Here is a 27935-nt window from a genome sequence, read left to right as displayed (position 1 = left end):
TAGATCTGGGGGGCACCACCTTAATCAAAGAGAATCAAACCTAACATCCCAATACAGGGACAACCTAATGTGATGCACTAGAACATATGTAACCTCACTTATCCTTGCAAAAGCCATTTAACCTGAATCAAATCATGAACAATGAGACAAACCCAGAATGTGGGATTTTCTATGACCTGAACTTATTCAACACACTTAAAATAAGTGTAAGAAACAGAAAGGGGGCATCTCTAAAATGACAAATCCGATTTTCTTGAACATATTTTACTGTTCCCCATTTAAATAGATAAAAAGGATTATGATACAGTTGCTCTGAAACTCCTCTACGAAGCTGAAGTCTTCCAAATTAGCTAAGTGAAAACGAGCTCAATTCAGACAATCAAGAATTTATCTAAGAGGCAAGAAAATATGTTGGATAACTCACAAACACCACTATACTTTACCTGCAGCTTAGAACTCCACATACTTCAAAATATGAATTTAACAGTTTTCTTAACAGAATGTCTAATAATTTTTAGTGAGAGAGGTAAACATTTTTTGCCACATGGTAGGTATGCCATATGATTAGCAGACAATTCAATCTCTCTCCAGTGAGATAATTTATCATAAAGAAAGTCACCAAAAATTGTAAGCAGTCTGGATTCGTGTTTATTGAAGCCAGTAATTAGAGACATCTTCTTTTCCAGCACTAGAAAGCAAGGTTCCACATGACTGCGTAACTGTATCCGGTTAGAGCCACACCCCTGGACTAAGGCTGGTGGGGGAATAATCTGCAGTCCAAATTTTACGTTAAAAACACCAATAAACTCAGTATAGAGACGACAGTGAACTTTCACTTACAGCATCAACATTGTTAAGGTCATGATGTACAGAGCAGTCACTTGCAACTTTGTTAAACTCATAAAATACGACATCAGTTTAAATAGTGATTTTTAAAATGCCAATCAAAAAAAAAAGTGCAAACAAAATTAAATAATTCTAGCAGCATACCCGTTGCATTTTTAGGAAAGACCAATTCATGGCCACATCTTCAAGGTTGGGCTTATTTCTTTGATTTTTCCATTTTAAAGACAAACAGCAGATGTAACCACTATAATATATATAAATAGTCAGAAAATTGTCTTTAATAGTCTACCATACAAGTGTATTCTGCAAATAAAATGAATTTTACTTTAAAAAGTAAAGGCTGTTTATTGTTCGGCCTTTGGTTCCACTGCTTGAAAACCCCAAAATAACAAAAAATATCTCCCCTCCTCCCACCCCCCCCAAAAAGAACCCTGCAGCTCCCCAAAGTTGGTAGACTTTGGCAACCACTGAGCACATGACATATTACACGCACCAGCGTCTTCCGCTACTAGGAGCAGCCACTCGTTACGAGAAACTCAAAGTGATCCCCAAGAAATCTTCCCTCACAAGACAGGTGTCTTAGCACTTCATCAGTTTTAGTACATCTTATATTGACACAAAAGTGCTTATTAGTCTAAATGACAAAAAAAAAAACTTTGTAAAAAGTAAAATTTTGCATTAAAATTTGAAATCACACTGTATCCCCCACAGGCATGTGCCTTTCGAATAATTCTGTCTTGTTTCTGAGGTCATTTTGCCCCTACCCCCACCCGAGCTGCTGTAGAGGGAGGGACTAAGTGACCCCCCCATCAGTGTGGCCACAGCTGTTGGGCATCTACTGGTCACTACACCACAACTATCCTTATACAGTCAGTTTACTGTCATTACGTGGACAATCTGGTGACTGGAAGCCACAATACATTAAACAAATAACTGAATTTAAAAAGGGGTGGAAAAGTGTATTTTTAACAAAACTGGCACAAAAAACATGTTTTTATGTTTGTCAGAAAGGCAACTAAATACTCAGCTTTCTCCTTAACAGTGTTCAGACCTTTACAAAAAAAGCAATTCAAGACAGTCTTATTAGAGTCTTTGTATATACAACACAGGATATGAAGTTATGCCCAGTACTATGTTAGTGGTCAATCAAATCTGGTATGTAAAAGTAATGACGTTAGGGTAGTTATTTTCAGACACAGTACAACAAACATTCATATAAAAAAAGTAAACTCCACATAAGTGAACTGTGGTTTTTTTCCCTTGGTTTGACAACAAATGTTTTATATATTAAATCAATGGTAGTGTTTGCATTCAAATGTTGTGTCGCATATAAAATTAAAAGTGCCATTTCAAATCCACAGAAGTCATTTCTAGAATGGTGGTATGACATGATGATGTGCATGAATTTGCTCTACACGGAGATACGGAAACTCTTGTTTCCATAAGAAAAAAATGCTACATTTTATGAAAAACACAAGTAAGAGAAATGTATCATTTCCATTTGCAATATAAAACATTCACACTTATTTGTCCATCTGATAGCACTGATCAGACCAGAGAGCTAGGACAAGACCCTTTTGCATCAATGGAACTCTGTGAAGGTATCCACAGACCATAAGGCAGGGATTGGTGCAAGCCAATTCATCAGAGTGCAATTACATTACAAACCTCCCTCAAACTTTCTGTAGCACACTGCATTATGGTAAAATGAGAGGTTGGTCACCCATTCTGTTAGTAGGCCAGCCTGTGGTAGTATAAAAAATTTTTTTTTAATTTAAAAAACAAAGCAGGAGCTATTTAGAAAACACAATGCAAAGTTAAACTAATTTTGTAACTGCTGACTTTAAACACACTCCACAGTGAATGCCCCCCCGACGCACATGCGTGGAGCCCAGCTCGTCCTGAGGACATGGCCTGGGCCACACGTGTGAGTCTCAGGCAGCTGCCATCTTCCCCACCCGTGTCAGCTCCACCTGACTCAGGCACCCCCACACTTTACACATCTTTCTTAAGTTAGAGATGCATTCAGAACAAATCTTATTCCCATTTTCTCAGTATTTAGTTTGGAAATACTTTTAAATCTTAAAAATGATTATTCGACTTTCTACCGAACACACGGTATTTACTAACACCGCTCGTCTCCTCCCTCCTCATCTCCTCCAACGTTCAGCTTCCCCACCGTCACTTCTCGAATTCCTCCTTTCCGTCGTTCTCTTTCCTGGACTTGCTGCCACTTAATCTGCTTCCCAAGAACAAGTGAATTTGCTAACACGCAACTGGTCAGACTAACCGCCCTCTGATCATTGATTTCCTGGTCTCATATGCTCCACCCTGAAAGAAAGCGGGCCATCTTTCTCTCGATCTACCATCCCTTTCACAAAAGGCCCTGCTGCGCTTGCTTCTCACAAGAGAGCCACATGCCTGAGAGTCCAAGGGTTATCCTTAACAAAGGGGTCTGACACGTAACCTTCCTAAATGTGCATTTCATATTTGGACAAGCCAATGAAGTATTTTTTAAGTTCATCTCCCCTGCCCCAAAAAACTGATAGCATGTGCCATATCAGAAAAATCCTTGTCTTAGCAGATCAATATACATAGTTATTTGGTCATTTTACATATGCACTTTTTAAGGAGGATCAGGCTTCATTTTCTGTTGAAGAGTTTGTTACCATGGAGTCTGGTTTTCGAGTCATTCTATCCAGTTCTTCCTGAACATTTGTCAACACAGTCTTTTGTCCTTAAAAAAAAAAAAAAAAGAAAGAAAGAAAAAGCAACAGTGATGGGAAACAGAAAAGAATTTTTTAAAAGGAACATTTAAAATGATACAGATTTCTGTAATCACTTTTGGTGATAATAACCTCAGTAAGAATGAAAGCAAGCCTTTTTTTCATTGCAGTGATGACGAGGAGATACCCTAATTCAACCCTTCCTTCCAAACATGACAGGTCCGTGTTCCTCTGACTACATAACTGCCCCCTGCCTGGGCAAGCCTTTGTGCCAAATATAAGGGCCTTTCTGAAAACATTCTCACCACCCACCCCTGACCCCATGCACTGTCATCACCTCCTTGTTAGAGGTGGTGTGTGAGTTTCTGGCATATGGCAAACTACTTTCTGTGCCTCAGACAGAACAGGTGTTTAGGTTTTGTTTTTAATTACAATACTTTAACTCATATGAGTACCCTGGAAACACCATGCTTCAATAAGAATGTAAGACTAAGGCCAGACGTTTCAATCCTGCAGAAAGTCAGTGCTCCTATTTTTTTGTTTTCAAATGCTAGCTGGGACCTGGAAATGACCCTTCTCTCCTATCAGAAATACCAGTCCACAGCCTAGGCCACCAGACCAGGTGGAGTCTCTAAGAACTCAGGAGCCCCTGAAGGACCGGCTGACCTGAGGATGGAGTGATCTCCTGAGGGCCTCCTTTGATCTGAAAACACCAATTAGGGAAAACACTGTATAGGATAGTATAGTCAATGGAAAGTTAAAAACAAACCCATTTTAAAATAGCCTAGTGGGGCGCGTGGGGCGCTCAGCCAGTTAGTGTCTGACTTCGGCTCAGGTCATGATCTCATGGTCCCTGAGTTTAAGCCCCACGCCGGGCTATGTGCTGACAGCTCAGAGCCTAGAGCCTGGAGCCTGCTTCGGATTCTGTGTCTCCTTCTCTCTCTATCCCTCCCCTGCTCACACTCTGTCTCTCAGAAATAAACGTTTAAAAAAAAAAAAAGAAAAGAAAAGAAAAAAAGCCTGGAGCTTCCCAGCAAAATGGGTAATTCCCAAGGAACTCGGCTCTTTTGTTTCAGAGGCCTCAAGACATACACTTGCTCTACTGGCCCACACGAAAGGAGTGTGGGTTGCCACAGAGAGTGTGCCTGTGACAAGGGGGGAGCTTTATGGAGCAGGAATTGATGACCCTCCAGTGAGACAGGCTCAGCTCATGGCAAGACTGGGGACAGTGAACAAATATCCTTATAAAACATCACAGAAAATTAAATATAATAAATAAAATATCAGTGCCACACCCTAGACCATGACCTCCAACAAACAGTTCCAATACCAGGGTCACATATACAGTTTAGGATATAACTCAACTCACCCAATAGTCAGTTCCTGAGAACCCAATGTATACAAATCCCACCTTTAAATGTGCCAAAGAAACCTGCATGCTGTAAAGTGTACTGCTCAGTACAAGGTGGAGATGTGCTTACTTGCTTGGCTGTTGGGAACACGGAGGACGTGCACATCAGGTAAAGGCATACGCTCCTGTCCACTCCCCCACCTCCAGCAGTGCTCAACCACAAGGATCATAGGTTTCCAAGGGCCCTTTAGTACCTGACTTCTTGGCTGCGCTCTGCACACCACCAGCACCAGGACTTCCAGGAGAACCTGTCTTTTTACTCAGCAGACTATTGAAGAAGCTGGCCAACACACCTTCACTTGCTGCGTTATCTAAGGAAACATTAAGAAAAAAAGCCTTACACCACCAGGAGGACTCAATTACCACCACCACAAAACTAGTTTTCAGCTTGGAATTATCCATCTGTGGCTATCATCTTCCCAAGACACTGAGCACATTCATTATTGCCACTGCCAAGGCTACTTCCCTATTAGCATGGTAAGTGCAAATCTGTTTAGATTTCCCACCTATCTGGGGACATAATAGAACTCATGCTCCACATCATCTCCCTGTCCATGAGGCAGTGTTTCCCAAAGTTTTATAAGCCCTTAACATTCCAAGGCTGATGTGAAAAGGTCTCATTCTGAGTTGGAGATAGCTACTGTACACATAAGAATTAAATAAAATTTTGTTTTGCAAGTTTTATTGTAACCAACACATTTAGATATTACTAAGTCACTAGGATAAGGGCTACTTAAACTTCTAAGTAACTGAGCTTGAAAAGAGAAGTGAAGGGGGAAGAAAATGCCATAGTTCATATATGATAATCATTTAAAGATGAGAAACAAAATCAAGGACTCAAAATATACACTGTATTTTATTTTACTTATTTTTAAAAGTACTCACCACACCCAATATGGGGCTTGAACTCACAACCCCAAGATCAAGAGTCGCATGCCCTAGGGGCACCTGGGTGGCTCAATTAAGCATCCGACTTCGGCTCAGGTCACGATTTCATGGTTTGTGGGTTTAAGCCCTCCATCAGGCTCTGTGCTGACAGCTCAGAGCCTGGAGCTGGCTTCGGATTCTGTGTCAATCTCTCTCTCTGTCCCTCCCTTACTCGTGCGCTCTCTCAAAAATAAATAAACATTAAAAAAAAAAAAAAAAAAAAAGAGTTGCATGCTCAACCAGCTGAGCCAGCCAGCCAGGCGCCCCTCAAATTACACATTTTTAAAAATTTACTACTTATTTACTTAAGACTTATTTTTATTTTGGGGCACCTGGGTGGCTCAGTCAGTTAAGCATCCAACTTCAGCTGAGGTCATAATCTTGAAGTCTGTGAGTTTGAGCCCCGCGTCAGGCTCTGTGCTGACAGCTCAGAGCCTGGAGCCTGCTTCGGATTCTGTGTCTTCTCCTATCTCTGCCCCTCCCATGCTCATGCTCTGTCTCTCTCTCTCTCTCTCTCTCAATAATAAACATTAAAAAAAAAAAAAAGATTTATTTTTATCTTGTTTTGAGAGAGAGAGAGAGAGAGAAGTGGGGCTCACCCAAAGTGGGGGCTCATGCTCACCTGAAGCGGGGCTCAAACTCCCAAACGGTGAGATCACGACCTGACTCAAAGTCAGATGCTTAACCAACTGAGCCACCCAAGCGCCCTTGTTTATTTTAAAAGTTTATTTAAGGGGCGCCTGGGTGGCGCAGTCGGTTAAGCGTCCGACTTCAACCAGGTCACGATCTCACGGTCCGTGAGTTCGAGCCCCGCGTCGGGCTCTGGGCTGATGGCTCAGAGCCTGGAGCCTGTTTCCGATTCTGTGTCTCCCTCTCTCTCTGCCCCTCGCCCGTTCATGCTCTGTCTCTCTCTGTCCCAAAAATAAATAAACGTTGAAAAAAAAAAATTAAAAGTTTATTTAAGAGAGACACACAGTGAGCGGAGGAGGGGCAGGGAGACAGGGGAACAGAGGATCAGAAGAGGGCTCTGTGCTGACAGCAGAGAGCCCAATGTGGGTCTCGAGCTCTGAAACTGCAAGATCATGCATGACCTGAGCCGAAGTCAGACGCTCAATTGACTGAGCTACTCAGACACCCCCTTATTTATTTTTAATGTTTATTTAGTTTGAGAGAGCGAGCAAGCATGCAAGTGTCAGGGGAAGAGAAAGAGAGAGAATCCCATACTGACAGCGTGGAGCTTGATCCCATGAACTGTGAGATTATGACCTGAGCCAAAATCAAGAGTTAGACATTCAACAGACTGAGTCACCCAGACACCCCTCAAAATACACATTATAAAGTGATTATGTTGTATTCCTCTTTGAAAGAACCTGCATGGCCTGATACAGAACCAAGTGTAAGGGCCATTGATTCCAACAAAGGAACCAGCCTTAGTGTCTGCCAACCACGAGCCCCTTCCCTTTGAGCGAAGGAAAGTGGAAAGCAGCCCTTCTTGGGGAAGAGAACAGCCCAGTTGCCACGGGCCTCCATGTTCCAAACCCAGCCACACAGCCCCTTCAGAGCTCAGGCCCAAGACTAAACACTCTCCACAGAGGCAGGATACATACTTTTGATGTTTGGGTCCGGCTTCTTTACTGATGTGCCTGGGGAGGCACTAGGCACACTCGCTGGCCCTCCCCGGCCCTGAGTTCTTGGAGAGCCAGAGGGTCCTCTCGCAGGGGATTCCTAAGTCCAAAACCAGCCCAAGTTACATACAGGCATAAAAATAACAGGAAATACACATCCCCAAAACGAAGACATGCTCTGCAGGATATTTTTCACAGCGTAAGGAGAAGGGAGGTAGGACTGGGAGTTTGCCCCCAGCTCAGTCTCTTTCTAGACCTTAGTTTCTCCTTAGAGAAGAGACATCAAGATAATGAAACCTGCTCACTCTATTTCCCAGAGCTGTATTCCTTTCCTGAGTCTCCTACTATGTTCCTGGCCCTGGGCTTTTAGGGAAACCAAATTCCCTTTGAAAATACAAAAACCCACACAAATATAAGCTCTTACAAATAATGGCATAAAGTGTGAAGACACCTACAACACTGAGCCTTGACCCCATTTAGTTTAAGGTACTCACAGAAGCTCTCGTGGGCGTGGCTGGCTGCTTGGCAAGGAGTGACTGCAAAGAGAGGGACACACTGGCCATTAATAGAGGCCTGCAGAGTGGACGCAAAGTCTGGAGAAACACTTCCCAGTACTCCACTAGAGGGCGCCATTAATAACAACGAAGTCACGTTTTATATTATACATGCAAAATGTTTAAATTCAGAAATTTGCTACATGGTGAAAAAAATAATTCAAATAACCAGTTTTGGAAGCAAGGAGAGCACAGAAAGGAGGACCAGCTGGCAAAAAAAACCCCATCGACACCCTCTGCAGAGCTGCCTGGACCATCAGGAAGACCTATGATAGGTCTAAGTGGCATGTCTAACAATAGTCCTAGTAAAACAGGAAGGAGAGACTGGGTTTGCATTCTGAACTGTCAGCTTGTGGAAGTTACTCTCCTCACCTACAAAATGGGTACATCAGCTCACCTGCCTTCATGCACAGGGCTGTGTGGGGCTATGTGAAATAATGGAAGTGAAGTCAGGGCACTTGGTAAACTGTCAACACAGGAAGTATTATGCCAAAAAACCTAATTTCCAGAAAGAAAGGGTACTTAAAATGATATCAAGCCTATCATTGTTGAGAATCTGCAAGCAGGCAGGGGATCACCTGAGGCAGCTGGTCTAACTCCTACTCTGTACCAATGCCAGAAATGGGAGAGAACAAGGAGACCTGGTGGCAATCCCTTTAATGCTGCAAGCTCTTTGTGATGCCCTCCACCTCATCCCAGGGGACTGGCATTTCACGCAAGAGAAGGCCTCTGCTCTGGCCTCACTGGTTTTTCTTACCTGTTGCTTCATTAGGAACACCTGCTCATCCTCGGCTGCCAACTCTTTGTCATGGACCAGCTGTGAAGTGAAGTGACATACTCATTTGTGGTCACAGGCCAAGAACACCCGAACTACTGTCAAAATTCTCAATGAAAGAAGAATCTTGGGCTCAGGTCTCAACACGGGTCCAGGGAGAGTCCCTGCGGCAACAGCGCAATTATGTTTTTTTAGCCTGGCACCAACTCTATTCCAAGACCAGCCATGCCATGTGACCAACTGACATTTTTAAGTGGCAGGTTCTCAACAACCCCTCTCAGATCAGGGCCTGAAGATCAGGGGAGCACAGGGATCTCCTAACAGTAATCCCGAGGTAGTGGTGGCATTGTCAGGACTTAGTAGGAAACTTCAACCCAACTCCTTGTGGCCTTGTGGGCCCTCCAGCACTCACATCCCACCACCTGGAGCCATTTACATTCACACCAGGCTTCACCTAAACTTTTTTTAAGAGGCTCTTGGATTACATTTTTCTTCCCCCCAAAATGGTTCAATGTGTAAGACATATCTCTTTAAATGTTTCTTTTCCCATTAAAAAAAAAAAAAAAAAAAAAAAAAAAAAAAAAAACAAAAAACACAGAAAAACGCCTACAACTCAAAGTGACTGATCTGGGTACCTTTCTCACAGGAGGTTTCACAATAAAATCTTCATATGCATCTTCTGGCTTCACAGTTGTGAAATTTTCATGTAAAATAGCTATTTTCTTTTCGTTGTCCCAGCCTGCAGGTCTAAAAGCAAAGAGACAGGGATTGATTTGCTTTTCCTGGGACTGCCTTATAGCACATGTTAGGTAACATTCCGGGTTAGTGAGGACTCCTAGGTGAGACCCATTCCCACAAAATCTGGCCTGTAGCTGCTGGGGCTGGCTTGTAGCTTGTGGCAGGAAAGCCAAAATTTACTGCCGGCATAACCAATCAGATTGACATGGCAGGTTCTGTCCTGTACTGAGCTCACGGGGCCCAAAACCTAGGAGCCAGAGTCAGATCTTACTGACTCCACATGCTGACCCACAGGAAGTGTTCAGAGTTTTCACACAACTCCACCCAGAAGAGTAAGGACACAATGGGGCCTTGTTCCCACAGAGCGGAGGACATAGAGAGCAGCACAGACACAGCTCCGGATGAGACCGTTTCTCTTGGGCTTTGGTGTAGAAGAACTCAGAAGTTTTCTGAAAACAGTTTTCTTGTGGACTAGTTCATTAATTTTACTGGTGTGGGAAGATGTACCGTGGAACAAAGCAGGGCAGCAGGATCTGCACTCTCCTGGGCTGCAAACCAGAGGGACACAAGGAGTCCTTGAGGCTCCTACATAGGTGCTGCCCTGCTTGAGATCACTAAGCAGGATGGCATCCACGTTCCATTAAGTTAAGCCACGGTAGCCTACTGTTCCCACCAGATTCTCACAGGTCTCCCTTTCTCCACCTAAGTCCTACTTCACTGCTCCACAACCAAGAGGGCGCTCTTACCCAGGGTGCTCCACCCAAATGGTTTTGCTGACTTCACCAGTTCCCAAACAGGCAAACTACCAAAGGATCAAAGATTCAAAGGGACGGGGTATGATCAAGATACAGCCACAACCCAAGCAGCCTTCGGAAGGTGTGAGATGCTTCTCCTCTCCAGACCAGCCCTGATCCTCAACCTGTCTTCCTGGGGCTTCCTGTTCCTCAGGATCACAAGTAATTTGGGCACTCACGTATCATTCACTGAGCTTGTGTCTTTGATGCCTGTGTGATTGCTCTGGACAACAATTCTCTAAAAGCCACCCAAGGCTCTAGCTCTGCCATCTGTGAGGAGCCCAAATGAGGCTCTCCCTAAATGTTCAGGAAGCAACCTAGTCAGTGCCAAGAGCTCTTGGCTATCACATCTTCAGCCTTCTGAGAGGCTGTTCCTCCTACCCCTCCATTCCTTCTAGCCTGCCTAGCACACACACACTCAGCCTTCCAGCATCACCCCCTCTGCCCTCCCTGCCGCACTGCCTCCACTACCACTCCATTACTGCTCCACCCCTGCCCTCCAGTGCTGTGTGCAGGGACCATATCTTGTTCACTTCTGTGTCCTTAGCATAGAACCCAGACACCTAGGAAGTACTCAGCAATTGCTGAATGAACTGTAATTCTGAAGTCAAGAGGATATCGAAGCCTACAAACACTGATCTACTAGCACAAGTCCTCTCAGAGGCCACACAGCTTCATCATTCATTCACATATCCAAAACACTCATCATTTTCCAGTGACAGAAAAACACAAACTGGAACAGACAGGTATCTAAGTCTCTGCCCAGGACAGCAGCCCCCGTGGCTCCAACGTACCAAAAATACAACACGCATTCAGTATAGCCAAAGCCCATGCTGACAGGTACACCAACAAGGGTGCCTGCAATCATCTCTGCCAATGGGCAGAGAGATCACATGCTTCAACAGAAGGCATCAGGGTCTCCAAAGCCCAATTCCCTATACTTCAACTCCTTCCTCCAGCCAGTATTCTACCGGAGTTGACAATAAGTGGCAAAAAAGTCTAGTTTAAGTTTTGGTACCTTGCTCTCAATGATGAAAGGCAGCACCCATGACCTCACTCCACCTACTTCCCTTAGACTGAAGCAGAATGGCAAACAGTCTAGAAAGGATCTGGGTATATCTATCCCCTGTGAGGTCCAGGCCAAGCACTTTGCCCCAAGGCAGCAGAAAGCTGGCGGTGTACGAAAGAGACAGAAGGCACCTTACATGGAAGGATAAAAAGAAAAGAGCAAATGTACTATGAAAAGAAGCATTTGAAATCACCTATAAGGAACTCACATAAAAACTGCATCCTTTTCCACAACTAAGGCAGGTGTGATAAAGTGGAAGCCATACGTTTTATGAACAATGTACTTATACAACAAGTCGAGGTTTTTCTCCTCCTTCACTGATGTGTAAATCAAGGCTGCTCCATCTAATCAATCTGCTTAAGGAAAACCAATTCACTGCAAGAGACAAAAGCAAACATAGCCAACCATAATCCTCAAAGTACTACTCACAGGCTAATTAGTTTTTGATCAATACATGATCAACAGAAAGTGTTAAAACTTTTAAAACTAAAACGGTAATAATGACAGATGAACTATGTCAAAAGCATAAAGGATGTCAATGGTGGCAGGCCATGTGGTTCATTTTTTAACATGCAGACTATTGTCTTTTGACCCGTCAGGTTGGTTCATAAGCAGTCAAGTTAATGGCTCTGAGATTAGCCCAGGACAACACCCTCAGCATATCCAGGGTGCAGATTCTTTCCTAGACACAGATGTTCACACGTGATCCAGTTTATTATTAAGCACATCTTCTGTAAGAGATGGGTACCTACATGTATCAGCACCCTCCACTGAGCTGGACAAGATAAAAGGCCCAGAGGAAGTGGTATGGGGATGCAGCACCACTTGCTACTGTATTTTTACAGAAGTATAACTCAAAAGACTGCTCACGCAGTATCTCTCATGGACACCACACAACATAAACATATGGGATACTCTTTGTGGCATCTATAACAATATCGTGTTGGGTAATTAACCTTTTTGCAAAAAAGCAAAGTTTAAAAAGATTTCCAAGATATGATGAAAGTAGTTTTGGTAGTAAGACTATCCATATTAGCTTTCTTCTTAATACGAAAGCCTATCAAATGTACAGCATTAAAAATAAAAATAAATGAAAGGCAGACACAAATCAGTAAGTCTCAAATTCCAATACAGTAAAATACAAAACTAATAAAAAGATGTATACAATTTTTCCCCGGCAGAAGACCGTTCTAGATTCAGGAAGTTCTTTATCTTTTTGAAGATACCAATCTAGAGGGAAGCCTGAATTAGCACAGAAGGGAGCCTGTGCTCCTGTGCCCTGACACAGCGCTCCAAGGATACACTGGAGGCAGAACCTCCGTAGGTGTGACTGGATGAAGTCAAAGTGCTCGTCCCTGTAATCATGCTCCTTCTCCAGGACACTCACTGCATCACACTGCAGGGAAGACAGAAAGAGAAAGGAGTCACCTCTTTGCTTCTCTGCCTGCTGAGGATGGGAATGGTGTCTTCTAGAGAAATAAACTATCATAGTTCCAAAGAAGAAAGCCACAGCCAAGGGTCTAAACATTAATTAGACAAAAGTGAAAGTGAGTGAAAAGAGTGAAAAGTGAAAGAGTGAAAAGCAACTGGAGATTTCTCTTTCACCCTGGGCCACAGTTTCCAGAGCTGCAAAGTGGGGGCGTAACAGTCTGATCACCTCACAGTTGTTCTAAGAATCAAACACGGTCACAGCAGGAAGCAGGCCATGAGACATAGCTGTGCACTGCACCCTCCAAAGAACTCTCATCTCACAGAATATAATGTGAATGGCACACTGTGTGGTTGGGAATAAAGTACTTTTAAAATCCAAAAAAAAATTTTTTTAAGTTTATTTATTTTTAAATAATCTCTACACCCAACACGGGGCTCAAACTCACGACCCTGAGATTAAGAGTTGCATGCTCTTCTGACTGAGCAAGCCAGGCGCCCCATAAACCCAAAATGGTTTTAAAGCTACTTTTTTCTTTTCTAAGAGAAACAATTATTTCTCTATGACTCAACTTAATTTTCATTCCCACATCATCATCCTACAGGGCAGAAGAAAGTGAGTTCCCTTCCTTCTTTTTCCAGTGTTATGTTCTTCCTGAAAACCATCTCAAATCCAACAGACTTTAAATGACCAAAACCCCAAAAGAATTCTGCTCTTCTATTTTTTAGCCATCAGTTTAGGCTAGACCAACTGGTTTACGGAGCCTTAAAAAAACTGCTTTTAGTTCTGAGTTTGAATCACTCAATAGACAGTACTTCATGGAGAGGTAAACTATGAACAGAGTAATGTCATGTTTCCAGCAGCAACATTAAATGACAATATTTTCTAGCCTGACATATTCAATGTACCTTATGAATCCTGAATTAGTCCAACTCTCCCATGGGAAGACACCCAACAAGAGCCTCTAAGTTTCTTTTAGATGGTAATTGTTCACTGGCCAAACCCAGCCAGATTTATAATTCCTGGCACATACCTTTGTGCACACCACCAACACTGGGATTCCCAGGTTATGAGTCAGCATATTGTCACCAAGAGGCAGGGCAACATTTTCTTCGTCAGGACCTGAGGTCAGAGGTCCTCTTCTCTGCGGGGAACCTTGACAACCTTCTTCAGGCTCAATATAGTCTTGAAAATCTTTCACAACTACAGGTGAAAAAGTAAAAGAAAATCACACAAATAAAAATACACACGCCAGTTTTAGAAAACTGAGAAAGGTAGTAATAAGCACAAAAAATAGAGTTCTGACAAACTTCACCACTCTGCCTTACTGTAATATTAGGGATTTGGAGGTGGTGATACAAAATGCCAATTCTAACATATTGTCTGAGCATTATAACTTCAGAGCAGCAAAGATATTCCCTGGACATGTTTAATTATATCCAACTCTTAAACAGGTTTTATTTATTTTTTTATTCTTCTACTTTTTAAAAAAAAAAATTTATTTTTTATTTTTTATTTTTGAGACAGAGAGAGACAGAGCATGAGCAGGGGAGGGGCAGAGAGAGAGGGAGACACAGAATCTGAAGGAGGTTCCAGGCTCCGAGCTGTCAGCACAGAGCCCGACGTGGGGCTCGAACTCGTCAACCACGAGATCATGACCTGTGCCGAAGTCGGACGCTCAACCGACCAAGCCACCCAGGCACCCCAAGATTTAATTTTTTTCAACGTTTTTTTTATTTTATTTTTGGGACAGAGAGAGACAGAGCATGAACAGGGGAGGGGCAGAGAGAGAGGGAGACACAGAATCGGAAACAGGCTCCAGGCTCTGAGCCATCAGCCCAGAGCCTGACGCGGGGCTCGAACTCACGGACCGCGAGATCGTGACCTGGCTGAAGTCGGACGCTTAACCGACTGCGCCACCCAGGCGCCCCAAGATTTAATTTTTTAAAAAAAGATTTTATTTTCAAGTAATCTCTACACCCAACATGGGGGCTTGAACTCACAACCCTGAGGTCAAGAACTGTACGCTCTTCCAACATACAGGGGCTTCCCAGGCGTCCCTTAAATAGGTTTTAAAAACATCTAAGGTTTTAGTAGTTTCTATTATTTAATAGTTTCTATGAAAAAAGCCACATTTCTTATATATCTAACATTTTCAAAAAATCAGAAGAGTAAAACCATCTGAATTCCACAAGAACATGCTGTTTTCATACAGCTATGTCTGTACTAAGGAGCAAGGCTGGGCTTGGCCAGCACCATCCACGTCTCCTCATCATCCTGACTCTTGTGGACCCAGTCTCATCTTTAGGAGATCCTGAGTCACTGTGCAGTGTTGGCGGACCTGTTCCTAACACAAGAAGGGGTCAGGAGTAAAATGTCCACTTCTTAGCACACACAGTCACTAGCGTATCAATAGTGCAATCCCATAGGAGGGCTCTGAAGCTGAGAGTGGTTCATGGGCCTGGTTAAGCCAAGTGAACCAAAGCCCACGGACCCATACCTTTTCGTGGGTACTTCAAGGCTCACATGTCAGGCCAGAGAACAGCCCACAAATTAAAACTGCTATGAGCTAGAGCAGCAAACAGGCAGCTCTACCTTCTACACACAACAGGACGAAAGGATCAAAATGCCTTTCGGTCTCATCCACAACATGCTCATTAAGAAAATGCAAATAACTGGATTAAAGAGAACCTAGGGAAAGGTGCACATACTTCTCTTCATCCACAGAACAAGTTTCAAACATTTTAAAACAATGAGTTTTAACCGATAGAGATTTTACGTTATCATTACATGAGCTCCTAGAATTAATCTAAAGAGTACAATGTCTTTCCTAAAATATTGGGCAAGTTGAAAACCATCTCAACTAAGACCTAAAGTGCAGACATAATTAACATTTCATTTCTACAGCTTCTCTTTAATTAAGCTCATTCATATAATTTCATCGTCAATATAAACACTAGAGATCTCTACTGCATTTTATTTATTTATTTATTTTTTAATTTTTTTTTCAACGTTTATTTATTTTTGGGACTGAGAGACAGAGCATGAACGGGGGAGGGGCAGAGAGAGAGGGAGACACAGAATCGGAAACAGGCTCCAGGCTCTGAGCCATCAGCCCAGAGCCTGACGCGGGGCTCGAACTCACTGACCGCGAGATCGTGACCTGGCTGAAGTCAGACGCTTAACCGACTGCGCCACCCAGGCGCCCTCTACTGCATTTTAGAAAAAAACAGAGACAGAGAAGGGTTTTCTGATTAATTAGTGTGGTTATTGAAGGATCTTGAAGAAATCAAAGGTTCTCACATGAATCTCCTTCAACGTATTTTAACAAATCTTCAACTCATTGAAAAATACAATGGTTTAAGTTTGGGTCATACCTATCACTGCCCAATATCACATGAGGCACTCAACCAGGGATTGCACGACAGTGAGCACGGCAGAGCCTGGGGTGTTACAGGTGAGCTAAGTGGCTATGGCAGGAAGCAGAGGCGGGCAGCCCCAGAGGTCTGTTCCATAGAACTCCATTACCCAGTGTGCTGCACAAACTGCTGTATTCTACATATGCCATGATATGAAAATAGGTGGGAAGCCCTGGGTTGGACTGGTCACTCTCTAAAGGAATAACTTAACTGTGGCTATCCAGTAGCCATAGGAAATACACATGTGTTTTTAGTAACTCAGCATTTCAGAAAATAAGTTGGGAAACAGAATAAGTATTCATGACATAGATAGAGGTTGGTGAAAGGAAGGATAATAAGAACATAGTGAGCACTGTGCAATTCAGATAATAAAATGTGCATTTCCCTTAGGGTGCACACTTAACCACAGTATTAATTTCTCTCCAATGGTGAGATGGCCAGTATTTCACAGCAGGAGCCAACAGCCCACCTGGGGGCTCCCCCTTTAGCATCTCGTAATAGTTGGTAGCAAAAGGGGATCAGAGTGCTCTACCCTACCTGCTGCCATCTCTCTCTCATCTTCTTCTTCTTCCTACCTCACTGATCACCCACTGGTTCCAGAGTCCTGAAAAATCACACAGACAGCACCTAATCTTTTTTCTCTATTTGATAAGTAAGGGAAGCCCAGACATAAAGCAGGGAAGACAAGACTAACCTACACAAGCGCCACCTTCTGGAGGCTCTGGGGTTGCTCTGCCTTCCCCTCACTGCCAGTCAAACAGCTGCCACAGATTTAGGACCACTGGGGAACCAAATCCTGAAAAAGTGACCCCCCCCCCCCGTGGAGCAGCTTTCCAAACCCAGCAGACTGGAGACTGGTATTGATTGGAAACTAGGTTGAGTGACAGCCCTTCACTCATTCAATACAATACCTAGAGTCCAATTAATCTGCAAAGAGGGAGTCTGATAAGCAAGATGGCGGCCAACTGCTTTATTAAAATGTAACCTAAAACCAGCACTAACAAAGGCATTCCTTCAACATGCAACACAAAGGCGTGACTATCATTCCAAACATTTCAGAGGAAGGGTGGTGAAAACAAGAGAGGCCTTCAGAAGGTTAACCAGAGTCATGAGACATGGACGAGGTTACAGCAATTGCTAGTTGCCCTCCTATGTCCTTTCTCCTCTTCTTCCTTATAACCAAACCAAATCCGGATACCTAGAACACATGGCCATACAAACTACACTTCCCAACCTCCTTAGAAAGACAATAGGCATGTACCCTTCAGCCCTTCTTTCTTCTTCCTCCATCCTGCTGCTGGAACACGGATGTGAAGGCGGTGACAGTTCTAGTTGTCAAGAGGAAGAGAACCACACCCTAGAGATGACAAAGCAATAAGCAGAAAGGAGCCAGGATCCTTGACCTGACTTCCCAGAGCTGCCTTCTAGGCTTGAACTGCCTATCTCCAGATTTCATTTACAGGAGAGAGAAATAAACTTCAGTCTTGTTTAAACCACTGTTATTTTGGTTTTGTGTCACAAGCAGCTGAGTCTAATCCTAAGTGACACAGACAGCAATGACGAAGCAAAAAATGAATTCAATAGTTTATGGGAACGAAAGATCCCCAGAGGCAGGCATCTTATCTGCTAGGTGCATCTCCAGTGCATAGAACAGACCTGGTATAAGGCAGACACTTTTCCTATCTGGGAAAGGACAATATCCGTGGCTCAACCTTGCTTTTTTGTTTGTTTTAAAAATCTTTACAAGGTTAAAAAAAAAAATCTTTATAAGTTTATAACACTAAGAAAACAGATTCAGAGACTGAAATCTCCAGGGCATTAACCCATTAATCTGGGCAAGATGCTAAATATGCAGTGAAAGACAAACAGCTCTTCAGCCTCAGAACTATTCTAAGAAGTTGTCTTTAGGGTCTCTATTCCAGGGGAAAAAGAGGCATTATCTAGAAAGGTCAGCAGCTGAAGGCAGACCAGCCGAGCTGCATAACAACCACTGTAGCACACATGCACACGGCACACCATAGAATTTAAATTCCCCGTTTTAGCTAATGTGGGACAGGAGCAAGAGGAATTTATGACAGGAAGACACACAGCAAGAGATCTGATTTAAAAAGCACATCAAAATTTCTGAACCCTTTTGCCAGTAAGCGTGAAGATCCCGTGTGCCATGCCCTAGAAGCCCTCATTAATTCACTGAAGAGAGTGATGTCATCCTGTGGAAAAAAGCCAGGCTGAGCCAAGCCTGCCCTGGCCAAGATTGCTGCTGCTGAACATTGCCATGGCTCCAGCCCCTGCCCCTCCCATTTCCCTGGCAAGGGGACAGAAGCTGATGTAAGTGCAGAAGCAAGGGAAAGGAAAAATAAGCTTCTGAATCACATTAAGGAAAAACAAAACAAACAAACTTCCTTTAATTTGAAAGTTCTTTGTTGTCAAAAGGACTTGGGTGTCCTTAGTATTAAAACAGCCTTTCATTTTAATGACAAAAGAAATGACTTTCCTATCTAACTAAAATCATACTTGCTTGATGGCAAAATGAACTAAGGTAGAAGCTGAAAGATTTGTCTCCTTTAAAGGGCTTCCTTTAAACCTGTCAACAAGAGAGTCCCTAGGACCTCAATGGAATCCCAGAGCAATGGACTCAAGCTGCATGCAGATCGAAGTCTCCACATCCACTGATGCTAACTCAGCAGCCAGAGTAACAGAAAAGCAAAAAGACCCACAGACTGATCAAACTTTGAGGGATGAGAGAATAATCTTTAATTTTTTTAAATGTTTATTTATTTTTGAGAGAGAGAGAGAGATCGAGTGTGAGCAGGGGAAAGGCAAAGAGAAAGGGAGACATAGAATCTGAAGCAGGCTCCAGGTTCTGAGCTGTCAGCACTGAACCCGATGCAGAGCTCAAACCCACAAACACAAGATCATGACCTGAGCCAAAGTCGGACGCTTAACCGACCGAGCCACCCAGAAGCCCCAAAGAATCTTTATTTTAAAAAAGAACCAACGGAGATAAAAAGGAATATGGTTTCACTTACTTTCTGCAACTGTGATGCTTGAGAGTAAGACTGCTTTAAGTACTTTTTGACTATTGAATTTACAAGAGAAACTGAAATAAACGGTACAAACAAAACCAAATATTCTGTAAAGGAAGCTTTGTAACCTCTTGACACTGTGAAAAGGAAGGTGGCTTGAACCATCTCAAGAGACTAGTCAATTTTCCAATTGAGAAAATCCTATTTTACTTACACTTCCGTTCCAGCTCCCTCATTTCTTCTGGTGGAATTTTCATTTTATCAATGTGCTCACGTAAAACACTAGCCCATTTCTGAAGAGATTCCATCACAGTCCAAGGCCTAGACATGTCTGCAACAAAAATGACCAGGGTCTCCGGCAAGGACTCAGCAGAAACTGCAAACTTCAGCAGACCTTTATGATACAGGTCTCCATCCAGAATCCACACGTTGCAGCGTGTATGATCTAAAAAAAGAAGTAAAGCGAAGTTACGACCTCACAATGACCATCAGCACAGCTGAAAAAAAGCCACATCAAGAGGAACTTAAAAGTGACAACCACAGAATACCATACAAAACGCAACAAGAAATCCTAATCAGAAAAGAGGTCAAGTGCTCAGTGGGCAGTAACCTTTGATCAAGGTATCTGATGAACCATTTAAACTTAAAGATTTCTAAATTGTCATGATATATTATATCCACATGTAAACGGATTCCAGCAATGTAGAGTAGAATAAAGAGTGAAGGACATTTTAGCTTTTAATAAGAATCAAGATACATACAAAAGCTAAAATGTTCACTGGTCAACTGCACTACCGTCTACATAACCCATTCTCCTCAGATATCAGCAATGTATGAGGCAGCTAAGCTGTGCCAAGCAGCCTGTGGTTAAATAAGGTCTTCTTGTCAGGCATACTAAACAGTGCGTTCACATACTACAAAGGGTACCAAAGAGACAGGACCTTTGTGTTTAAATGCCAAGATAAAATCATTACTTATACACACTGAGGTATGAGTTACTGGATGCCTGGTGATATTGAGGAATGAGTTATTCTTGGTATAAGAATATGGTTATGTTTTTAAAAATCCTTATCTTTTAAGGGTTCCTGAGTGGGTCAGTCGGTTGAACGTGTGACTCTTGATATGAGCTCAGGTCATGATCCCAGGGTCATGGGATCAAGCTCTGTGTCAGGCTCCGTGCTGAGCATGGAGCCTGCTTATGATATTCTCTCTCCCTCTGCCCCTCTTCCCAGCTTATACTCTTCCTCTCTCTCTAAAAACAATTAAAAATTAAATTTAAAAAAATCCTTATGGGATACCTGGCACCTGGGTGGCTCAGTCTGTCAAGCACTTGACTCCTGATTTTGGCTCAGATCATTATCTCATGGTTTGTGAGTTCAAGCCCTGTGTCGGGCTCCATGCTGACAGTGCAGAGCCTGCTTGGGATTCTCTCTCTCTTCCTCTCTCTCCCTCCCTCCCTCCCCCGCTTGTGTGCATACACTCTCTCAAAATAAATAAACTTTTAAAAAATTATTATCTTTTAGACATACAGATGGAAATATATGCAGATGAAATGACATAATGTCTGAAATTTGCTTCAACATAATCCAGTGTGAAGTGAAAGGAGAAGCAGGTGAGAGTATAGTTGAAATAAAATTGGTAAAGAACTGATAACTGTTTAAGGCAAATAACACATACGTTGGGGTTTATGATTCTAATCTATGTTGTACCTTCTTTTGTTTTCCACAATTAAAAGCTAAACATACACACAAATGTGCAACTGCTGACATTTCATGAAACATGTGCTTCCAAAATCATAACTGGATGATCAAACCATAGAAGGTACTTCTCCAAAATGATAACCTATTTTTAAAAGTTTTTAGATACCATTTTTGAGAAATATTTTTCTTACAAAAGTGCACTGAGGGAAAACTCCTACAATCAAAAATATCATTTCACTAACTTTTTCCCCAATAAATTCCAAAATATACTTAAAAATCTATCTTCTGCTAACTACCCTTTTTTGTGTAATCAATTCATTAAAACATATGCTGTAAAAAATTTAATATTCACAACTTTATTTCAACAGCATAATAAGGTATCTACTATCTACTGTCTAGCTATACTTTCAAAATTCTAATACATTTTAGACAGTGGTTTTGGTTTGGGTTCTGTGAATGCCTTCAAAGATATTGCTCTGTACCTGAAGTCCACTGATTTTGATGCCTTCCCCTCACCAAGCATCATTCCTTTCTTCAGCCTCTCTTCCCACTGCCCACTACACATTATCATCCATGTGCATGGAGATCACACATACCACATGTGACGTTAAACAGACATCCACAACCATGGAGGCAGTGGTCCTTCGACATGTCATGCCCTACCACAAACCAGGGACAAGAGACCATTTTTTCTATCTGTGTGATTATCTGCAAAATGTATATTTATAACTCGGTCACATCACAAAAAACAAAACAAAACAAAACAAAACAAAAAAAACCCAAAACCTACTGAAAGAAGTATAATTAACTACTGGTAAGGGCAACTCTTCCATCAAAAAAAGACCTGCAAAAACAAAAACAGACCTGCAAGTAGGTGGCCTAAAAATGCAGAGACCAGGAAATTTTTAAGGCAACCTTAAGGAATCTGAAATAAATGCTAACATGTCCTTCAACTCAGAGGCAAGTAAATATGGTTAATATGATGCTTTGGCATGATATATGCTTATGCCATCTTGATAAAAGCAGCTATAGAGATTCACAGAGTATCTATACCACATTTTATACTTTCAAAAGGGTACTAGAGCTACCACCACTGTGTCTCAAGTAGTCGGCTACACCTAACACGTGCCACCTCTCATTGTGTCAACTTACAAAACAGGTATGGTTACCCAGTTCTACAAATGAGGAAACTGAGGTGCGGAGTGCTTAGGTCAGTCACAACTAGCAATTATGGGAGCAGGACTCTGAACCAGTTCTGGTGGCTCCAAAACCCAGGTGCTTCCACAATAACCACGCTGCCCAACGAAAACTGGATGCAAAAGGCTCAGACAATATGAGGCCCTCCCTCTAAGTCTAGCCCAACGGCCCCTCTGTCCCACCCCTACCCGCACTGATGCCAGTGGGCCCAGCTGGGCACCTGAAAGCCTCTGTCTTCCTTATACAAGAAGAGCCCTCGGCACCAGGCCCATCTCCTACCTTTCTTTCACATCTTTCAGGCAACGTTCGGTGCAGCAAAGGAAGCCAGGAGAGGAAGAACAGGTATAAAGTCTCTGGGGTTCTAAAATGACCATTACCTTAACATTAATACAATGCAGCTCTCCAAGCTTTAACAAGAGATCCTGATCCATGACCTCTATGAAATGACTCTTGGAGATCAAAGAATTATACTGCTGGAAGGGACTTGGGTCCAACTTCTTCATGTTAGCAAAAAGGAAATGGGGAACCAGAAGTGGTAGGATTTAGTCCCTTATATAATCACCCTTACACTGTGATCCTTACTGTTTAAATGGATAAAGGCAAATACAAAGAAAGTAATCTAAAACAGATATTTCACCCTTACGCTACACAGATAATCTTCCTACATATGAAAAGACTAGGCACCAATGATTATTTATTTTAGAGCCATTCATAAAGCTTTAAAGTTTATAAAGGAAGCATTACTGAGCAGTGGTAACCAAAAGCCATTACTCCAATCCAACTCAAAATTATAAGAATTTTAAGAAATACCTAATCCTTATGAACGCTTCTCATATAATGTTAATATTCCCAACTACCCTGCAGGTAGAAACTATTACTATCCACATTCTAGAGATAAGGAATTAAGAGAGAACATCCTCATCCCTGAGCCTCTGTCCTCCACTGAAAGACACATGGGAAATGAGCATTTCTAACATTGTCACAAAGAGACCTAGAAAATTCTCCTGTGAATATCTGTTAAACTGTTACTCTCTGAATCATACCAATTTCAGATTCTCCGCTAGAACCGGCAAAGCAACAACGTGTCCAAATCCATCTGCTAAATATTTCTCTCATAGAAAAGTCCAAAGGTTTTAAAAACATCTTTCATAGTACCTATATGTGCATCTGAAACTTTACCTTCAATATCTCCTTTTAACTGGGGGCTACCCAGAACAACAGCTAACAGCCTCATTTCTCATTTTTACTAACATACTATAAAAAGGAAAGAGGGAAGGGGCATCTGGCTGGCTTAGTCAGAACAGCATGCTACTTTTTTTCTCTTTTTTTAAATGTTTATTCATTTTTTTTTTTTTTTGAAAGAGAGAGACAGTGTGTGAGGGAGGGAGTGGCAGAGATAGAGGGAGACACAGAATCCGAAGCAGGCTCTAGGCTCTGAGGTGTCAGCACAGAGCCCCATGCGAGGCCCAAGCCCGTGAACCATGAGATCATGACCTGAGCCCCAACTCAAACACTTAACCGAATGAGCAATCCAGGCACCCATAAAAACATGCAACTCTTGATCTCACGGTCATGAGTTCGAGCCCCACACTGGGTGTAGAGATTACTTATGTAAATAGATAAACTTTTAAAAAGTGGGTTAAGTCCTACAAAGACATACACTTCATCTATTCCCCTGTGACTAATTCTCTTAGAACTAAACAGAAAATAGGAGACACAACAGCAGAATCTGAGATATGCATTTACCCCTTACCACAGATCAACACATCACTCACCATCTCGGTCCTCATCGTGGATGCTGAGGTAGAGATACTCTAGGCCTCTTCCTTTTTTGCCATGCTCAGCTCCTTGAAGTTTAGTCATGAGGGTTGTTTTACCAGAACCATCTTCACCTACGAAGGATGTACAAGAGAAGGCAAAGTGTGCTGTTTATTCTAGGCAAGGATGGGGAATCTTGACACACAAGTGACAACGAAGGTTTCACACAAAGCCTGCTGCTGAGGTCTCACTTGCACTCATCATAAACAAAACAGGCTTTGCTGTAAGAATGGAGGGGGGATAGTGGTGACAAAGGTGACAAATTCCAAGATATAAAATGACATTCTACTGCAGTCATCCTTATTTCACAAGGGAAGGAATAAGGCAGGTCCACAGGTCTATATGTCCAATTTATAAGACATATATTTGGAGAAGTGAAAGTAAAAGGTGGGGTTAGTTTCACACAAAATCAAGTTTTACCACAAGAAAAGAAATCTTCAAAATATAATTAAACTTACAGTCCAGAACTCTGAACTAAAAAAAGTCTGATCCTGCCTCACAATCATGAAGAATAGAAGCTATTATTCACTTTTGATTTTAGTACCTCTCTTTCATAAGCATCCTGAAGGCTAGGAAACTGATGAAAATAATTACGGACCCAAGCAAAACTCCTAAGCACAATCTCAGTAATTATCAAGTGCCTCCTCATACCCCTCCAACCAACAACCACCTGCACCCTCAAAAAAGAAACCTTAAACATTAAGAAGAACCACCACCCAGAAACATTACTAGGCACCCCTGGTATTTAATAATATGGAATTACAAGACATAAGAATTAAGAAGCATTCCACAGATCAAAGACCTCCTGTCTATCCCCAATGTCACTACTGTATTCAAAGACTCCACATCCCCATCCGAGCTTTGGTGAACAACTCTCAGCCTGACTTCAATACCTGCTCATTTTGAGCCACCTGCAACTCTGCTGCCAGAATTCCCTTTGTAAAACACAGATCTGGTGACCTTGGTTCCTCACTTCTTAAAGATCTCTAAAGGTCCTCTATTACCTTCTGCAGTGATCATCACCTAAAGAAGACCATAAGCTCCCCTCAAAAATGCTGGGAGGGGCACCTAGGTGGCTCAGTCGGTTAAGCATCCGACTTCGGCTCAAGTCATGATCTCATGGTCCGTGGGTTCGAGCCCTGCGTCAGGCTCTGTGCTGACAGCTCGGGGCCTGGAGCCTGCTTCAGATTCTGTGTCTCCCTCTCTCTGTCTGACCCTCCCCCATTCATGCTCTGTCTCTGTCTCAAAAATAAACAAACATTAAAAAACAAACAAACAGGGGCGCCTGGGTGGCTCAGTCGGTTAAGCGTCCGACTTCAGCTCAGGTCACGATCTCGCGGTCCGTGAGTTTGAGCCCCGCATCGGGCTCTGGGCTGATGGCTCGGAGCTTGGAGCCTGCTTCCGATTCTGTGTCTCCCTCTCTCTCTGTCCCTCCCCCATTCATGCTCTGTCTCTCTCTTCTCAAAAATAAATAAACGTTAAAAAAAAATTAAAAAAAAAATAAATAAAATAACAAACAAACAAACAAAACCACTGGGAAAACCACCCTCACAGTGATTCCCAAGAGGATTAGGGGATGGAAGTGAAACAAAAGGCCTTGAGAATCAGGGGCCTCCAGGAAAAAGCATTATCAACTCTTCAGCCTTCCACCATCTGACCCAACTTATCTCATCAGTCACCTACAAGGAGCTTCTGGCATCTTCCAAACCCCCACACCCTCCTGTCACTTCTGTGTCACTGCAAACACTCTGTGCCCCTGCATGTTAACACTTATCCTTCAAAACACCTGACCCCTAAAGTACCCTCTTGCAAAACAGCATCAAACAATGTGATGCCCTACAATAATCTTCCCATGCCAGCATGGTGTAGTGTAATTACCAACATATCTGTCTCTCTCGTGCAATGTGTGAGGGATGCCTGTGCTCTCCAGTGCCCAGACGATAGGAATCTCTCAACAAATGGATTCTCTGGATGAATGAACCTGATCAAACTCCCTCACTTACGGACAGAAACTGAGACGAGACACAATAAGGGACCTGACCCAGGGAACCCAGCAGTGAGGGCTGGAATAATGCAGTCAAGTCCCTAGTGAGGACCCCAGGACCTCCTGTCCTTTGCAGAGTCTCTGCGACCGTACCCTGCTCATGAAGATGGAGGAACGGTTCCGGTGGCATCTCCCCATACCCCTGACTCCCAAGTCACCTCATTTCCCCCCACCTCCTCCACCTAACCTTCTCATATACTCATCCCCCTCTCCACACCTGCAATTTGGTAAACTTTGAGACTATGACCACACAGAACCAGTGACATTTAAAGTAAGGCTGATGTTGCGGCCAAATGACTAAGGAATGTGCCGACAACTCCACGCCAGCATCACTGACTCTCCAAAAGAGATATCCCAACCTCAGGCACAGTGGACTTGGCCACTCTCCGGCTGTCCAGCCAGGATCTCCAAGCCCTCCTGGGCGACGCAGGCTGCGGGCAGGAGAAAGGAAGGCTGGGACCTGTGAGAGGGGCGCCCGTCTCGCCCACCCCAGCTCCCCGGGCAACGCCCCACCTCCGGCGCTCACCGAAGACCAGGATGTTCTTGCCGGACGGCAGCTTGGATCTAGCGCGAGTGGACACCTCGCTCAGAATCGAGGACCTGTGGCGATAACAGCAAAGCGGTCAGTCCAGGGGCTAGCCTGGACCTGACTGGCCCGCAACGGCCCGTCAGTCTGTCCGACGGTGCAGCCCAGTCCGGACAGCTCCCCACTCGGCCGCACACTCCCCGGCCCCGCCGGCCCCGCCCGGCCGCCTCGCGGTCTTACCATAGGCTCTGGCCCTCTTCCTCCTCGCTGGTCAGGTCGCCGGCAGCCGCCACGGCGGGCCCGTTGGGGCCCAGCAGCAGCTTCTTCTCCACCCCCACCGGCGCCATCTTGCCAACTGCAGCCACAAAGAGGGCCCTCCCCCGGGCCCGCCGAGGACCCGCGAGGACCCTGGCCGGGCCGCCCACTCTCCGCCGCCCTCGCGCCGCCCGTCAAGCCGCCCACCCCGCAGGGTCCGCGCCGCCCGCCGCGCTTCGCTGGGCCCACGAAGGTCCGCCAGCTCCCACAGGGTCGTGAGGCCGCTGCGGCGGCGGAAGGTGGGTGGCGGTCAGGCAACAGTCGGGGCAGCCATGCGCAGAGAGGCGACGGCGGCGGGACCTGGAGCCGCCGGGACGGAGGGCGCGCGGGCGGCCTCTGCCGGCCAAGGGGAGTAGTGGCACTAGCCTCGGGTCCTCGCCGAGCTATCCGCTAGCGATGCGCCGTCGAGGGCCCAGGCTAAGGAGAAAAGCTCAGGCTTTGGAGTGAGACTAATACACGATAGCGCCATTTATCTGGCGCTGATCTGTGCCAGTCACACATTATCTCATTGAATCGTATCTAACCCTTTTACAGACTAGAAACCTGAAGCTCAGAAAACTTAAGAAACCTGGCCAAGGATCCCAATGCTAAAAGGTAGCATCCCAGTACTTCAATCCTATTCACTGAACTTAAGCTATCATGAATTTTGCCTAATTCTTAGCCCCGCAATGAAAGACCCATCTTAAACTAGACCCCCAAGTCCTCATAAATATCCCGCTTTTCACCTCACTCCCTATTGAGTGCAAGGTAGTAATCTTTACTGCAGCAAACAATACAATTGTGTTTATTAACTTTTTTTTTTTTTTAAGCTTATTTGAGAGAGAGGGCACGCGAGCACGCTAGCAGGGGAGGGGCAGAGATAGAGAATCCCAGGCAGGGTCCAAGCTTTCAGTGCAGAGCTCCACACGGGGCTGGATCTCCCAATCTGTGAGATCATGACCTGAGCTGAAATCAAGAGTCAGATGCTTAACCAACTGAGCCACCAAGGTTTTTCAA

The 27935-nt window shown here is 43.8% G+C and overlaps 1 protein-coding gene across 1 annotated transcript; it reads right to left on the bottom strand.

Annotated features, from left to right (window-relative positions):
* Window positions 1-625: 625 nt before the first annotated feature.
* DYNC1LI2 (dynein cytoplasmic 1 light intermediate chain 2) lies at window positions 626-27030 on the bottom strand. Its single transcript, XM_025920626.2, has 13 exons — window positions 26865-27030; window positions 26625-26698; window positions 24012-24128; window positions 19554-19784; window positions 13928-14097; window positions 12768-12861; window positions 11674-11809; window positions 9500-9611; window positions 8847-8906; window positions 8030-8071; window positions 7518-7635; window positions 5178-5294; window positions 626-3583 (listed from the first exon to the last, which is right to left on the bottom strand). Exons 1-13 carry the CDS (start codon window positions 26969-26971, stop codon window positions 3483-3485), a joined length of 1479 nt encoding a protein of 492 aa, XP_025776411.1. The 5' UTR covers window positions 26972-27030; the 3' UTR covers window positions 626-3482.
* Between the last annotated feature and the right edge of the window lie 905 nt (window positions 27031-27935).

The sequence above is a fragment of the Puma concolor genome, chromosome E2 (assembly GCF_028749965.1).
Source record: "Puma concolor isolate L17-30 chromosome E2, mPumCon1.1.hap2, whole genome shotgun sequence".
In the NCBI taxonomy this organism is placed as follows: Eukaryota; Metazoa; Chordata; class Mammalia; order Carnivora; family Felidae; genus Puma; species Puma concolor.
Note: the sequence above shows the minus strand (reverse complement) of the source record. Positions and strands in the feature narration are given on the sequence as shown.